This window comes from Pagrus major, chromosome 2, assembly GCF_040436345.1.
Source record: "Pagrus major chromosome 2, Pma_NU_1.0".
Lineage (NCBI taxonomy): Eukaryota > Metazoa > Chordata > Actinopteri > Spariformes > Sparidae > Pagrus > Pagrus major.
Window position 1 is genome coordinate 5,036,801 of NC_133216.1, and position 16,535 is coordinate 5,053,335.

The 16,535-nt window shown below is 38.9% G+C and overlaps 2 protein-coding genes across 2 annotated transcripts in view; both read right to left on the minus strand.

Moving 5' to 3' along the window:
• Positions 1 to 134: 134 nt before the first annotated feature.
• Positions 135 to 12,826, minus strand: st14a (ST14 transmembrane serine protease matriptase a). Its single transcript, XM_073480041.1, has 20 exons — positions 12,785 to 12,826; positions 12,457 to 12,660; positions 9,381 to 9,540; positions 8,601 to 8,731; positions 8,432 to 8,502; positions 7,516 to 7,682; positions 7,347 to 7,382; positions 6,199 to 6,433; positions 5,192 to 5,334; positions 4,983 to 5,086; positions 4,740 to 4,852; positions 4,513 to 4,649; positions 4,324 to 4,428; positions 4,127 to 4,234; positions 3,920 to 4,036; positions 3,537 to 3,659; positions 3,173 to 3,356; positions 2,008 to 2,279; positions 1,410 to 1,546; positions 135 to 1,097 (listed from the first exon to the last, which is right to left on the minus strand). The coding sequence occupies exons 2-20, from the start codon at positions 12,496 to 12,498 to the stop codon at positions 939 to 941; spliced, it is 2,544 nt and encodes an 847-aa protein (XP_073336142.1). The 5' UTR covers positions 12,499 to 12,660; positions 12,785 to 12,826; the 3' UTR covers positions 135 to 938.
• A 1,436-nt stretch (positions 12,827 to 14,262) lies between these two features.
• Positions 14,263 to 16,535, minus strand: part of aplp2 (amyloid beta (A4) precursor-like protein 2) — a 62,056-nt gene continuing 59,783 nt past the window's right edge. Inside the window, exon 17 of the mRNA XM_073480904.1 lies at positions 14,263 to 16,399. Coding sequence (XP_073337005.1) covers positions 16,298 to 16,399 — 102 coding nt within the window. The 3' untranslated portion in view covers positions 14,263 to 16,297. The remainder of the gene's footprint in view (positions 16,400 to 16,535) is intronic.

The window sequence follows — 16,535 nt, forward strand, 5'->3', positions numbered from 1 at the left end:
ACACACTTGCATGTGTAAAATTGGTAGAGTAACCGTTTAAATGAAAATGGTGATGAAGTGCAAAGCACTAAAATAAAAGCTTTCTTATAGAAACATCCAGTTTTTAAAAAAAGAAAAAAAAATGAATGTCAGTGTATGAAAAGTATTTTATTTAAAAACATCTGATATAAAATACACATTTAGACATTTGAAGCAATTTAAACGGGAAGGACTACTAATATTGTGCTGAATGGAAAGGAGGTCATATAAGCATATTAAACATGAAAGATTAAACTCAAACAAAACCTACTACTTAACTCTGTGCTAGATAGAAAGTTCACATCTGTTAAAATAAAAATGCCATCCATGATTGAAAGGATAACACTTTCACACCACTAACTTTTCAGGGATTTCTGCTGGACAAGAAATCAATAATAAAATGCGTAATATACCAAGCCATAGGAGGTAGGATGGGATGACCTTGCTGTCATTTTGTTTTTAATTTATAAAATTTACAACAAAGACAACAAGAAAAAGTGGTGAGAAATTCTTGGCTGCTGATAAAACAAAGGACTACTACAGGAGTACAAGGAAGCACATTTCATATGTGTACATGTGTAACAATCACGCCTAAAATCTATTTCTTGTGAGGCACATAACATTGTTCTCCATCAAAACACACATAAACAATGGCAAAAACACACAAAAATAAAACCTTTATGTACAATTAAAACATTTCATCAACCCTACCCTCATAAAATCACAGTGGACATAAAATGTGTTGGAATTGCTCTTCAAGCAAACAGTGCAGTTTTCACTGCAGCTATGACTGGGAGTCAAGCCTACTAAACCAGCTGGAAAGATGTGTTTTACTGGAGCCAAAATCTGTACTGTGGCACATTGATCAGCCCGTGTTCATGTCCATATACTTGGCCTTTCCTTGACCATTTTGCGGCGGTCTACACTCCCGTTTTTTCTTTGATCCAGCCTCGGAATTTGGTGACTGTTGTGTAGATGCCGGGTTTGTTCCTGCGAGCACAGCCATCACCCCAACTGACCACTCCTGCCAGTTGCATACGAGTGCCAGACGGACTGGACAGAGGACCGCCGGAGTCTCCCTGACAAAGGACACAGAGAGGTACATGTGTTGGCACAGTGGTATTACATAGGTGCTCCGTGGGGCATAACTTTTATGACCTCCACCAGGGAGGTTATGTAATTAGTTAGTGCAATTATAATTCTATGCAACTGAACGAGCCTAACACTCTTATTACCATGGCATAATTGACAACTGTTACATTTCTGGCTAATTGTTAAATATTTCAATCGATCAAAAGATTTAAATGCCCTGCTGTGTAAAACATTTTGTGAGACAGCTGTTCTTTAGAGAGAAAGCAGGACATGACTGGGGTTCAAGGGGCTTTTATCACCTGACAAGCGTCGACTCCTCCGCTCAGCACTCCGGCACACAACATCCGAGACGTGAGCTGTCCACCCATCAAATCGTCACAAACCGAATGGTTGATGATTCGGACTTGGGCCTTTTGGAGCACTGTTGCAGCAAATCCTGAATAACACACAAAGAAACAAACACACCATCATGCTAAAGTTTCTCCTGACAGCTCGATAGTGAAGTTGCATGGTGTGTATAAGCAACTACATGGCATCTATCTGCAGCTCAAATATGATAATGACAGTGAAATGATACTGACAACCCAGTAAAAAAACATAATCATCATTTGTAAAACATTGGCTTTTTCCCAATTAATTACAGATCTGCAGAGCAAATATTTTTCACGGATAATTTGAAGATGCCTTTCATTTAGGAGTTAGAGTTTATATCTCCAACTGCCCTCCAGGGGACGCAATTGCATCTCCGGTAAAACCACCAATACTAATTCTATTACCCCCAAATCAAAAAATCTCAAACAAGATACTTCAATTGATTGTTGATAGCATTTCACCAGCTGGATATCTTAGAGATTCAGATTATGTTTCAGTATTTGTGCCTTGTTTGTGGGCACTCACCTCCTTCTCGGGTGGCTCCCCACCCAGTGATCCACACAGTGTTACCAACTGGAAAAACATGTTGGGAGGCAGGCAAACAGATGGGCCTGATGTAGTCTGTGTAGGTGACAGGACTGTCGAGCTCCATCAGGGCGATGTCATTGTCAAAGGTAAATGAGTTGTAGTTAGGGTGGGCTATGATCCGCTTCAGGTTCCTCTTCACCACGTTGCGTCCAATAATCCGCTGGGTGTGAAGGCCGAGCTGAGCTTCCCATTTGTCGGGCTGGGACAACCTGAGGAAAACAGATTGCAAAGTTTGTTCCAAATGTTGGAAAACATTGACGACACATTATGTGGCATCAGCATAATATTAGACATTGGTGAAAACCTGAGTTAGGCCAGGGTTCAGTCCTCGTTTACCGAGCAGTTGTTGATTCAGACTGTATCCAAAGTAAACTGAGTAAGCCGCTCCTCCAACTTGGGGAACCACTGGGGTTTCATGTGTGTTAAATTATTCATGCACACACCCTAGCATTGTATTGTCAGAATAAACACAGAGGTCTAAGGTTTCACTTTGCATGTGACAAACTGTTTACAGTATATTTAAAGTCAACTTAACAGCCAACTGGCTTGTTCTTACCTTATTCAACAAGTTATTTACGCCTTTCAGCATATTTGTAAGTTTTATCAGCTTTATTTATTATTTTTTTTAAAGAAAAATCTATAGAGTGTAAAACCAATAGCTTTTGTTGTGTTTGTGTGAATACTGTTTAACTGTATGTAAGACTATTCATGGCCTTGAATGAGGATTAATTAATCTAAGTAACTTGAGCCCTTTCATTCATCTGAAAATGGCTCAAAATGAATACGGCCAGGACAGTTATCACATACATTTACAGGCTGTCGAGGATTAAATTACAGAAAAAAATACTTCGTGAGCCAGGTGTGAAGGAGAGGAACAAGTAGACCAGCTGTTAATTATCTGTAATTTATTCCTCAGCAGTTTGTAAATGTGTGTGATAACTGTCTTCAGGTGAAGAAGTATCATGTGTATCTATTTATAGAAGCCCTGTAACTACGTATTTTTATCCTGGCCTTCTGAGTATGAACCCTGATTTGTCACATTATGCAGACAAATAAAAAATAAGTTGCCTGTGAGAACATGAAGCATAAAGTGAGATATTACCTTAAACTGCCTTCATCTTGCACACAGTGGGCAGCAGTAACGAGCCACTTTGGACTGATGAGGGACGCTCCACAGACGTGACCAACAGATTTGACATGGAGGCTGACCTGCCAGGGAAACTCCCCTTCTTCTGCATTCTGACCGCCCACAATACGTGACGTCTTGAACATACTCCTCCCGCAGTCTGCAAAGCAAACAATCAATCAGTCATAGGGCTGGCTTGTCACATCTTGTTGTGATGCCTGAAGTGGGTGGAAGTTCACATCTGTTTTGTCATGCAAGGTAACAATGCAGATGGAGATAATTACCAGTTCTTAATCTGAGACAAACATACATGCACCCACTGATCTTTTGTTTGACATACCGCAGTTCTCCTCGTCAGATCCATCTTCACAGTCTTGCGTTCCGTCGCATTCTGGGTTCACTTTGTTGATGCATTTATTGTTTTTGCATCTATATGTAACATCAGTGCAGCGTATATCAGAGGCTACAGAGAGAGGGAGGGAACAACGATCAAATCTATGAAACAGACACCTGTATGGATTCCTCCAGTGTGGGGAAATACATCATCAACTATTAGTTCACTAAAATGTGTTCTATACACATGTACAAACAGTTTAAAATGATATCCTTTATTAGAATAAGTGTTATTTTATTTTAAGAGAAATATGACAAAAATAATTAAAACTAGGTTCAGCAACTTATGTCTGCAGACATCTTAGCAGTTCAGGAGAAAATGAGTCTTACTTCTCCCACAGTCGAGCTCATCTGATCCATCTCCACAGTCGTCTCTGCCGTCACAGCGTTTCTTCTCAGAAACACATTTGTTATTCCTACATGTTACTTGTCCAGATTGACATCCACCTTAGAAAACGAAAGAAGCAGACGGGTATGAGAAAACTGACTGAACGCCTTTCAGTCCTCATTTGAAATATGTCCTCCATCAGGTCTTACCACAGTTCTGCTCATCTGTGCGGTCTCCACAGTCATCAACGCCATCACATTTCCAGAACATGGGCTTACACAATCCATTTTTACAGCTGATATCCTTTGCATTGCACTCTGGAGGGAAAGAGAGTTAAACTAATTTTATGCACTAATGATGTAGAGAGTAATTAGAAAAGAAGTACGCATATTATCTGAGTACTTACTGCACTTTAATTCATCACTCATGTCTCCACAGTCATTCCAGCCATCACATCTGAGCTCTAACTTAATGCAGCGCTGATTTGCGCACTGGAACTGTTTCGGACAAGCTGTGGATGACAGGGTTACCGTGAGATACACTTCATTAATGTCAAGAAGTAATAATCATCAGGCAGGAGGTTAAGGTAACTTACGATCTTTGACGTCAATGGCCTCGAACTCTGCATCAAAACCTCGGTCCACGTAGGACTTATCAGAGTGAAACACCACGCTCATTTTGTTGTTGTTGCTGGTTTCTGTCACTGTTCCATCAGGTTTTTCTCCACAGAGTCTGAGGATGAGACGCACAAGAAGCATTGACATGTCTGCTTAGTTATGGAAATCCCATGTGATTTTTTTAGATAGACAAGCACGGACTCACTTCTTTCCATTGACTGCCACATAGTCTTTGCGACAGTCCTTGCTGTTTTCCTGCCCAGGCTCAGACAAGAGGAACTTTCTGAATACCACCTTCACTGCCTTACCAGCAGGGACCTTAATGATTGACAGATAAATAAAACGTAAATGACACGTTGACAAGAGGCCTTCTGAGGAGCAAAACAAAACAGTGTGTGAAACATGTCGTATGGCTGTGTAATGTGTCGATTAAGCGCGGAGGTCTCACCTCGATCGACCACTGACATAAAGTCCGAGGAGGATAGTAATTTGGGAAGTTGGGGGAAGAGAAGTTGCCCTTTTGACCCGACAGCTGGCCACCACACGTCGTACCTGTTTAAAAAAAAATGTTTCTGTTAGCATTTGAACAAATATTAAACATTTCTGGTGCAGATTGTCAAAGAAAGTCTCAAGTGAGCTCTAATCAGGACTCCCTACCTTTACTTCCACGTTTGACTTGTGTGACTTGTGCTCTAAAACCGGGATAGTTATTCTTGTCGTTTGTGGCCATCGTCACCAACATGACATTGCCAGAAGATAGAAAGGTCAATGGTTCACTTGGTGAGTAGTACCCACACATCCTGTAGAGAAAATCAACAACATGAATTTCCTATATGAACTGTTACCTGATGTGATGATTGTGCGACAGTAGTTGCTTGTGGAAAATTGTCTTGAATTGATTTTTATCATTTATAAAACTGACTTATAGTTAATACCTTACTCTGACATGGAAATGTTCTTATCTCTAAGCCAAGTCGAGACTTGACATTCCTGCTGATTATTTAGTTTGGGACGCATATGTGTCCAAGCCTGTGGTGAATTTTGCGTGAGCTTTATGAACAATGTGCAGCAGCAACACACTCAAGCAGCTCTGTCCACTGAATAATACGTGTTGCCTGGCTTCAGTCTCCTCCACCATCACTGTGCTCTCATCTTACAAAAACGTTCATTTTTTGGTCCATCTCTACTCCTGACTAAACCCTCATCTGTGCTGGCATTATATATGTGCAAATAACAATGCAGGTGCAATCAATTTAAGCTGATTTAGTCCAGATAAAATACAAGGATGGTTCCTATGACATGGATTGAGTTTAATCATAGAAATAACATATTGATGTTCTTTCTCTAGAGGTTCCTGGTTGCTCTGACTGCATGCTGTTATACTGGTTTGGAGAGCACATTTACATTCTCATAATTTGAGCTGAATTGCTGCCAGATTTAGACAAAAAGGGCTATTATTTTAGCACGAGGCACCTATATGTATGGTATAACAGTCGGCATCACAGCATCCCACCAGCAGAGGGCATTACATGCAAGACAAAGTTCTCTATCTAAATCTAAAAGCATGTGAAATGTACCACTGTATGAAAATAAGACTGCAGAGGTCAGAGGAGTTATTGATCTGCTTGAAGCTGTAATCAGATGAGGTAAAAGGCAAAACTTACTCCTCCATAACGCGGCTCTCGATGGCCACCAGGGAGTCGTAGATTTTGACAAAGTCATTCTTGCAGTTCTCTTCCAGATTCATCGTGTCAAACTCCAGCTTGATGACGTAGTTGGGGTCTGCTCTCAGCTGCCACTGGATGAAGGTGTTGGAGGAATAAGGGCGGTTGGGGAAGCCGGGGGACTGAATCTGCCCCAGGTGATTGGTCCTTGTGTGCTCAGAAAAGCTTAAGAAATCTGAGAGAGAAAGAAACACAGTTAGTGGTGTTCATATTCGAATTTGTAAAACATTGTCAGAGGTCGGCTGTAGCCCATTTATCTCAGGGCAAATTAAATTATGATTAATCTGATATCGCTCTAATATTTACTATACAAATGCAAAATTACATAACACCATTCAACTGTGACCACTATTCAAACAACATTTTCTGGATATGATGAATCTCACTAAAAGAACAATGAGTCTGTCACCAAGTAAAGAGTATTTGTTGTCTACAGAAGCTCATTGCTGCCGCGCCAGAAAAAGAAAAATGGATCAATATCATGTTATGATGTGATAAAAGTTAATTGTTATTACAAGATGTTTTCCATGTTATTACATCATATAAACTTCACATTATTTCCAGAAATTGTTCTTGTTATAACGTGAAACTTTCATATTATAACCCGATAATTTATATTGTTATAACATGAGATGTTTCAGGTTATAACGAGATAATACAATGTACAAACTTCTTGTTATAATGTGGAATGTTTTGTCTATTTATTTGATGTTTATTTGCACGGGAACAAGTAGGTAGCCACACACCAAAGCGAGAAAAGTTTCTTGTTATAACAGGACAAGTTTGTATTTTTGTAATAACATAAAAATGTCTTATTCATGTTATAATGTGATACTGATAAGTTTTTATTTTCCTTGCATCATAGCAATACACTTCCGTAGCTGTCAGCCAACTATATGTCAGTAAGAAATGATCTAATGCAACAAGTGACAACAGACACTAATTAATAACGTTCTCAGCATTGGTAACATGTTACAAATTTGTTAGCCATGATTTTAATAAATTGCTGTTTTGGTTTATAGTTGCATAGAAAAGTTGTCAAAAATAACTCCAGTAGAATAAATAATAGATGGAATTTTTGCACTTACTGCTGAATGATGATGAAAACAAGCGGGTGTCAAGTGCTGTGGGATGAAACACAAAAACAAAGAACACAGACAGAACTTAGATGTGGATACTGAAAGAAAAGCTGCCCACAGCCAGAGAGAAACCACGAGCAAACAGCATGAAGGATATGGATCGAATCACAAACTCTACCTGAAGACGTCACGTCTTCAAGGACCAGAGAGTTGCCAGGTCTCTTCAGCGAACGCTGCTCTTTTTCCACTAGCTTGTCCATTGCAGCCATGGCGTTGTCCACAGATGCCTCCTGACCAGTAGGGACTCTGAACTCAGACAGGTAGTAGGCAATAACGCTGCCTTCGCTAGGAGCAATGACACAATAATTGAATATTATAGACATGTAGCAAAGTAAAAAATGGTCAGACAGATGTGTTCTGATGTATCAGGCTCTTACTGGTCTTACATTAAGTTCTGTAAATTGATCAATGATGGCAGCAATTTAATAGCTATTTCCCAACCACAGGTCTATAAACATGTTCTGGTGAAAAAATAATTATTCTCAGATTTTCTATAAATAATAGCTGTTAATGCAGCTAGAATAATTTAATTTGTCCGGGTTAGAAGGAAAAGTTGTAGTGTCAACTGGTCAACTTTTATTCTTAATGATGTCTTTTTGTTTTGATAATCATATTTTTCTACACTGTGGCTCTATGCTCTGACCAAATTGCTCTTTGAGTTTCTATTACAAAAAGAAAGGCTGAGTGTAACATCCATTTATGACTAATCCTCACAACATGAGGCAAATGAGTGCAGCATATAAAACCTTTGATAATAAATTGAAGGGAGATCATTTATTTTTTCCTTTTTGTATCATTCTGAGCATCCAAATGCTGCTGTTCATCATTGTTTGTTTGTCCATTTGTACCACCAGTGAATGTAATGTCAATGCAGTAAACATTATACTGTTGTGTGTGTGTGTGTGTGTGTGTGTGTGTGGGCGAGGAAGGGACTGGTGACGTTTGTCTCGCAGCTTCAGTCTTAGTTTCAGTCTCAGTTTCAGAATTATTACACTTCTTATAAACACCTTATTACTCCAACTTCACTGACTTACCTGAAAGCCTGAACTGTAGAGCCGACGTAGTATTTGGCCAGCTGTGGACTTTTGGAGTAGATGATTTTAAGCTGAAAGAGACAGGAGTAACAGAGCATGAATGAAGATAGTTTGGAAAAACGTTTTTGACGACAGGGCAGAAGTGTGGAGGCCTGAGCAGCAGTCTCACCTGTGACGTCACCTGCTTGGCCAGCGCCTTGAACTCAGAGCTGTTGGAGTTCTCGTATGCGTCTTCAAACACCTGGTTGGTGATCCGCATGGAGCCAGTGTACATCTTCTTGACCCGCACATCTTTACGGACTGCAGGATCACACAGATGAGACTGATTATACACATCTACACTCTTCAGTTTTAATTCCCTAAGGTGCACTTGTTTCATCTGTTGTTGCTTCAAGTTTTCAGAAATTTACATTAGCAAAAAATCAAACAACATAAAGTTGAATCAAGCTCTAACCTGCTTATAAACATTTTACAGTTTATCAAAACGTATATGTTTATGTTAGACAACAAATATATACTCTCTTTCTTTTGATCTAATCTTTTATTTCCACAAAATAAGTGAATTTTTCAGTTTGTTTGTCTCTTTGTAACAGATATCTCAATGAGATACAGAGGAACGTCAACATTTCACAAAAAAGGACTTAAACTTTGAAAAGATCGCCACGCTACAAAAGCAGGAGTTATGCTTGTGAATGTCAGTCAGTTTTTCTGCCACAAGGACTGAAGACTGTTCCCCTTTACTTTAATAACTTATTGCAAATTACAGCAATCTTAGTTGAGCTCTATTAATTATCTATTGTTGAGTAAGTACATAGTGTCTATCAAAATGCCAAATGCCAGATTGCTAGATTGTTTTCAATCAGGTTACTTTTACTCAGTTTACATCCTTTTTCATCAATGTTTGCTCGTGTCCCATTAATTTAATCAATATCAAGGAAGTAGTTCTTACAGTGGAAATGCCAGACCAGCAGTCCGGTCATAAGTGCAATGACAGCAGCGAAGATAACCACCCCGATCACAGCTCCGACTTTCCCTGGACCCTTTTTCTTCTCAAACTTTTTGTTATCTGACGCTGGCAGGAAATGGACCGACGTGTCCCAGTCATTGTCCTAGAAGACACACAGACAGACAGATGGATGAATTACTATATCAAATAATAATTCCAGACATTTTACAGAGGGTTTGAAGACATCTGTGGACATAAAGCTGTAAAATCTTCCCACCGACGATGCTCAACCACTGACACTGTTGAATGTTTGTTCGTTAAGATGGAACAGATGCAACCGTTTGTTCTCTCGAGTAGATGAGTAGATAATCAACTGAAGATAAGTGACAGCAGCAGACAGCAGGTATGTTCTTGTGTATTCTAGGAATGTCCCTGCCTGTGGTTGCACACAGAGTTTAGGTCAACCAGAGGAACTGTGCAACAATGGCAAAATGCTTTTTCTTCCGCTCAGAGCTTTTCAATCAGAATCAGGATCAGCTCTATTGACCAAATATGTCAACACATACAAGGAGTTTGACTTTCACTTTAATGTACGTACACAGGAATAGACGTGCTGCTCAGAACAAGGACGACTAAAGCTGAACAAATAAGAACAAAATAAAAAAAAGAGAGAGATCTTTTTGAAACCGTCGCTGGATTAGAAGGAAACGCTCTGCATGAGTCACGGCTCTGTGGTTACGTTTAAGAGGTGAGCCACGAGGGGGGGAGGGAGTACAAAGGTTTCACCATGTAAAATCCCGTCAAACCTGCTGAAAGCAAACCACTCACAGATCTGAAGTCGGACACAAGTTTCTGTGAGTGCTCGCTGTACTGTATGAGGTTAAAGGGCCTTCGTAAACTGGAAACAAGTTACGTCACGAGCCAACAAAAGATCATCTTAAAACTATTCTACAAAACATTTAAAGACACCACCCTGGACTCTGAGATGGACATTTGTCATTATTTTCGGACATTTTATAAACCAAACAAGGACTTGTTTAATCTAGGAAATAATAATAATAATCGTTAGTTTCCTGAGGTTTCTTCCATCTTTGTTCTTGTCCCTGTTAAAAGTTTTTTTTTTCTCAAAATGGCAAGTTTTTCCTCACTCGTATTGAGGGTCTAAGGACAGATTGTGAGTGACTGTCATTGTGATTTTGGGCTACAAAAATAAAATTAATTTGATTTAATGTGTTAGTTGCAGCCCTACTTAAAAGCTTTGGGATGTTATCAAAATCATTCCTATGACCTGTATTTTTAAGTGTTTACTAGAAGATCATCTGCAGAACTATGACATCAACCATTTAATGAACCACTCTGTTACTGCCTGTATAAACCGGACACTCATGACAAGAATAAATTACACTGCACCTATAAGGGCTGGGCAACAACTCAAGCGTTAAAATGTAACGTAAAGGTGACTTTTATAGTGCAGGTTTTGCACGTGTCATATTAAATTCTCCTTTTAGAGGCTCATTGCAGCGTCTGTCGAGTGGATATTCCCTTCACTTTTTTTGTGTACGACTGTTTTGTTTATTCACCAAATATTACATGCATAATGCATTCACTGCCTGAGGTGTTTTTTAAAAGTTACAAGCTAGAAATGAAAGGACAATCGATCGTAAATGAAGAAACAGAGGGAGCATGTCATAACGCCACAAGAAACAAGATGAAGTCAACCAGAAATTAAAATATTAACTCTTAATGAAGCCTGAAATTTAGGAGTAAATCCAGATTTTAAGATGGCAAAGTCATTTTGATAAAAACATCCTCTATACACACAAAACTCGGAAATATTCGAATGATATTCCTCATTTGTCTTTCACAGCAATTCGTTTTTAATTTGTACGGACGACAGAAACATGCTCCATTGTGCCCAGGACGACAAATCCTCTGAGACTGATGGTCAATTTTCACATAATGACTTGTGTTTAATCACCATACTGTGATGCTGTGCAGTATCTTGAATTGGTGTTAGTCTGCAGAGGAGGAGGACGCGAGTGAACATGTCACAACAGAGCAGAGGAACCTGAAGGAATTCAAGTGTCAGCCATCAATGGCTGCCTGCTTTCTGAGGACATTTACAGCGGAAGCTCAGGGACGGGCCCTAATTTTTACATGACAAGCATCCCAGAGAGACACGCCTCAAAATGAAAAAGGTTTCATTCAAAATTTTGTTCTGGTTTAAAGGTGTTTAGAAGGAATATCTACTGTATACTGCGGGTGGGAAGACATCTCAATATATTATTCAAGGCGTGTGCAGCCTTTCATGGACTCTGTTAGCAGGACATCTCAAAAATATGTTACATTTATTAAGAAATTGGGTGGAAAGTTATGCAAAGACATGAAACCTAAGAATTTCCTTAAGGATTTCATATGATTCGTGCTATTTTCTCATGAACTGAAACTCTTACTTCAATGAAAAAATGATCTGACATATGACTGTCTATCACAATGTGCACATTTATAATCATCTAGATGCAGATTAGAGATTTTCTTGCATCAATATAACAAATTTTGCCGTTTGTGTAGCTCAAGAAGACGTATTTTTCATTGGAATAAAAAGTTTGCTAATTAAATTGCTAGCACAGCCTCTAATCAGAACAAAACCAGAAGCTTGGCAAAGAAATGAAAGCAGCCTTTTAAAAGCTGGATTTCTTTATCACGTAGTAACAGGTTTGTCTTTGGGCATTTGGGTCCGTTGAGGTTAAAACACCCTCAATTGTATTGTTGTGTACACTCACATCCTTTCAAGTGTTATGCATGCATGTATGCATGTGTGGACTGAAACAACACAAGTGACCTACCTGCTTCATGTCTGACAGGGTGGTTTCTGTGGGTTGCTTCATTTGCCTAACCCACATTTATTTAATCAGTTTACTTCCTGCCTGACCCTGTCTCCCACTGTCACACACACATAAGTCAGCAAACAAATCCTTCAGGAAGGAGACAAGCTCTACAAACATGTAGTCAACATTCAACAGGGTAAGACAGAGCCTCCACCTGAGCTGTGTGACCTACACAAGAGCAGCTTTCTTACCGACTTTGGGGTGTATCTGAGTCCACTGTCCATGTAGTCCATCCTGGACTAGACTGCTCAAATTAAACCCAAAACGACCTTCACACAGCTGAGCTGAGCTGAGCTGAGCTGAGCTGCTTCTCCTCTGTTTGATGTAGTTTCTGTGTGTCGAGGTGAACCTGCAGGCCTGGTCGCCAAGAGCTGATTCCTGTGTTTGAACTCCACCTGCGAGCAAACAGATATATCGAGGAGAGGGTTTCGACGAAGAAGCAAAAAAAAAAAAAAAGCCTCGTAGTGTTTGTAAGATAAGTTACTCTCCGGTCGAGGTGTTCACAAATGTCCGTCTGACCTGAATATGTCGCCCTCCTGCTCGAGTCCTACGGAGGGAAACCAGGCGAAACGGCAGAAAAAACTCCTTTTCCGGGAGCCTCAGGTTTCTGAGGGCGTGTCTCCGCCTCGTATACACCTGTAGGACTTCCTGTTTACCTGAAACAGGTGAAGAGAACTTTTCAAAATGGAAAAACCACGACAGAAAATACTAAAATAAATAAAAAACGCAGGTTAACTCGATTACGTCATGTTAGGAGTTTTTAAATCTTTTGTTGAAGTGATTTGAAGCCGGACTATATTTTGTCCTGGACACAATTTCAATGAGTTTCAGTTGAATTAAAATACATAAACGTCATATATATATTAATATTTATCATATAGATGTTTTATACAGTCAAATATTGATATAAAGAGGGTTTCACACCACCTATTTTTAGTATCAGTCATGTGGTCTTCTTCATGCTGCCTTGTTTGTGCAATACACTGATGATGATGATGATGATGAGTCATCATGAGCTGTAGGTTTCTGTTTATGAAAATGGCATCCCCCGAAACGGAAATTCCCCCAATCTGAAGCGATTAAATGAATCAATACAGACTGTTAATCCGCTGAACACAGGCGGATTGATACAACCAGACAGCACTATTTATTCTGTAGCCCCCTGAATGCAGCACAACCAGGGGCCAACACACTTTAAATCTAATTAGTTGTTTAATTTATTTACATTGACTCAACATGAAAGAAAAACCTCGCTTTAAATGTGACACTTAAATTGAACTTGTGTAATAACATCAGAGGGAAAATTTACATGTAATTAAAATACTTTAAAAGTCACTATTTCAATTATTTTACACGCAAACACTTGTGTAGAGCTGCAACGATTAGTTTAACTAATCGATCAACAAAGGGTCATTATTATTATTATTATTATTATTATTTCAAGTATAAATGCCAAAAATCTTCTAGTTCCAGTTTCTCTAATGTTAATATTTCTTTGTCTTCTATGTTAAACTAAATATTTTTGGACTGTAATTGGACAAATCAAACAATTGTCAGCTCAGGCTTTGAAAAATTGTGCTGTGCATTTCTTCTTCTTTCTATTTTAGTGATATTTCATCTACCAAACACAGTGATGGAATGTAACTAAGTAGATTTACTCCAGTGCTGTACTTAACTAGAACTTTGAGTTACTTGTACAGTACTTTATTTGAGTATTTTCATTATCTGTCACTTTATACTTCCCCTCCACTACATTTATGTAATAACTTTAGTTACTAGTAACTTTGCAGATTGCATGCTGCATCAGAGCGAAAGTAGCACATAATTAAATGTATTTATTTGATCATCAATCTAAAAAAAAACCTGATTATGATAATAAAAAAATAATAAATGTCTTATCCGATAAGTGCGCAGGCCAATAATCGTTTGACCTAAAATATACAGTATAACCATGCGTGTGAATATGTGTGTAACTATGAAAGCACGACACATCCATATGGAAGTTGTGAGTTTATTGATGTGTATCCCCCCTGTAACCATAAATCTGTTTCCATTGGTGTCAATCAAATAGTTTTTTTTTTAAATCACTAATATGCATCATATATTAGTTCCCAGTCCCCTCCCACAATCAGGCAGGCAGTTACAAGATTGAAGCCGTTTTGGGTGCATAGTGAGACAGTCACATACAGAGATACTGTCACAGGAAGAGAAAAAATAGAAAACAAGAAAACAAACTTAAAAATATATATCATATCATTTCATATAAGAACAATGCACACCACAGGTAATCCTCCGGAAAAAAGCCATGATTGCAACATCAACTATACAGGCATACAAAGACAATACTAAGAGAGAGAGAGAAAAAAGGACTCTAGGATTCAGTTTACTTGTTTGTGTCATTCTCTATCTGTAAAAATACACAAATTTGCTTTTATCAGAAACCAGCTCTCCAAGCCTTGTCTTTCTGCGTGTCTCTGTCTGCCTGCACAGCCCTCCAGCTCCGAGCTGTCTTCAGTTGGCATTGATTCAGGGCCGGCCCAAGCCTTTCAGGGCATCCAGATTGCAAAATTTGTTCTGGTAAAAGTCTGAGTTCCCATCAAATTATTTGTTACAATCCCCAATTTGGTATATGCAGGTTAAGAAAAACTTTTTTTCAATTGTTTTGCATTTGTTGTGAGCTCAAACTTAGTTATAGTACCCCAAAATCCATCATTTATTGTACATTTGTACTTCATTCAGGGGCCCCCTGGTGGTAGACGGGCCCCAAGCAGCTGCTTATATTTTTATGCTTTGCGCCACCGGGCCGGCCCTGTTTTGATCTGTCAGACTGCCCTACAGTTGCTCTATTAGCGTGTGTCTACATCATCCCAAAGGTTTGTTTTCAAAGTAGCATTTCTGGTACTTGCTTCAGATGATTTGTGCATAAAAAATAACAAACAAGAAACCAAAAAAAACAACACTTGTTTGTCAGTTTGTGGTATGTAATCAACACTCACTGTCACAATGTCTGTGACAGTGCCTTTAAAACAAAGCCACATAGGAACCTGTCAGGTACATAGTATGGAAAAAAAAGCTTCCCCAGTACATTCAACTATGTAACACATAGGTAATCTATCCATGTTTCCCTACTGATGAAAGGTTGTGTTTGTGTGTGTAGAAGGGGATATATTATCACATTCACTTAGTAAGAGTAGGTTTTGTGTGATGTGTTTGAGCTGGGGGTCTGTGCACACCTTCACCTACCCTGACTCTCTCTAACAGTGTGCCTGCAAACACAACTCATGACCGCCACGCTAAGAAGCCTAAACCGACTTATAACCTCTTTCCTGGGAAAAAAAGGTGGAATAAAAACATCTACTCTTATATATATATTTAAACTGTATATGTATATTTTGTCTGTTATCATAACAAAGAACAGAAAGTAAATAATTCATGATTTCATTTTTTTCTCATTTGTTGTTTCACTATACATTTTTAATTGGTACAAAGAACCTTCATATACAAGCAATCTATTGAGAGGAATAAGAACAAAATAAAACACCAATTCATTTGGAGAAAACCATCAGAAACTGCATGAATGACACTTGCATGATGGAAAACTGAGGCGTAGTGTCTGTCTGGTATGCCGGTTTGATGATGGCCACTCGAAAACATTTAAATTTTGCTTGATTTGCATTTCACTTTTTCAAAAAAATAAAGAAAATGTCCGAAGAAATGTTATACATCTTGATCTGAGATAGCTGTATTGATAATTACAGAGAAATCTGCAGAATCACATTTTCCGTAATATGCAAAATGGCAGATACATCACCTTTTTCAAAAGAAACATGATCAAAAAGAGCTCTATAGTACAATAGTAGCAGTAGTAGAAGTAGTAGCATTATTTAAGGATTGTTTTGAACAAACCAGTAAATGGAGTTTGGATGTATGCAAATGATTCTTTTAACAATAGCATATGTTATTGGTCAGTAGTATGTTCCCCCTCGGTCGCCGTCCTCTGTCAGACTCCATAGCGCCCCGTGCAGGCTCTGGTTAGATCTGCATCTGCTCCAGATATTTGTAGGTGGGGTTTTCGTAGCCGTGGTTCTGCATCTTGCTGAGGTGGCGTTCCTCTGGTGTCAGCATGGGGTCAACCTGTGAGACAGACACATAATGGCTAACCTCAACAAGGGCGACTCTACTCCACAAGACACAACATGCTGCAGGGACAATAATTCAATTTTCCCCATTTACATACGCCTCATAATTAAATCTAATCTGACACTTTAGA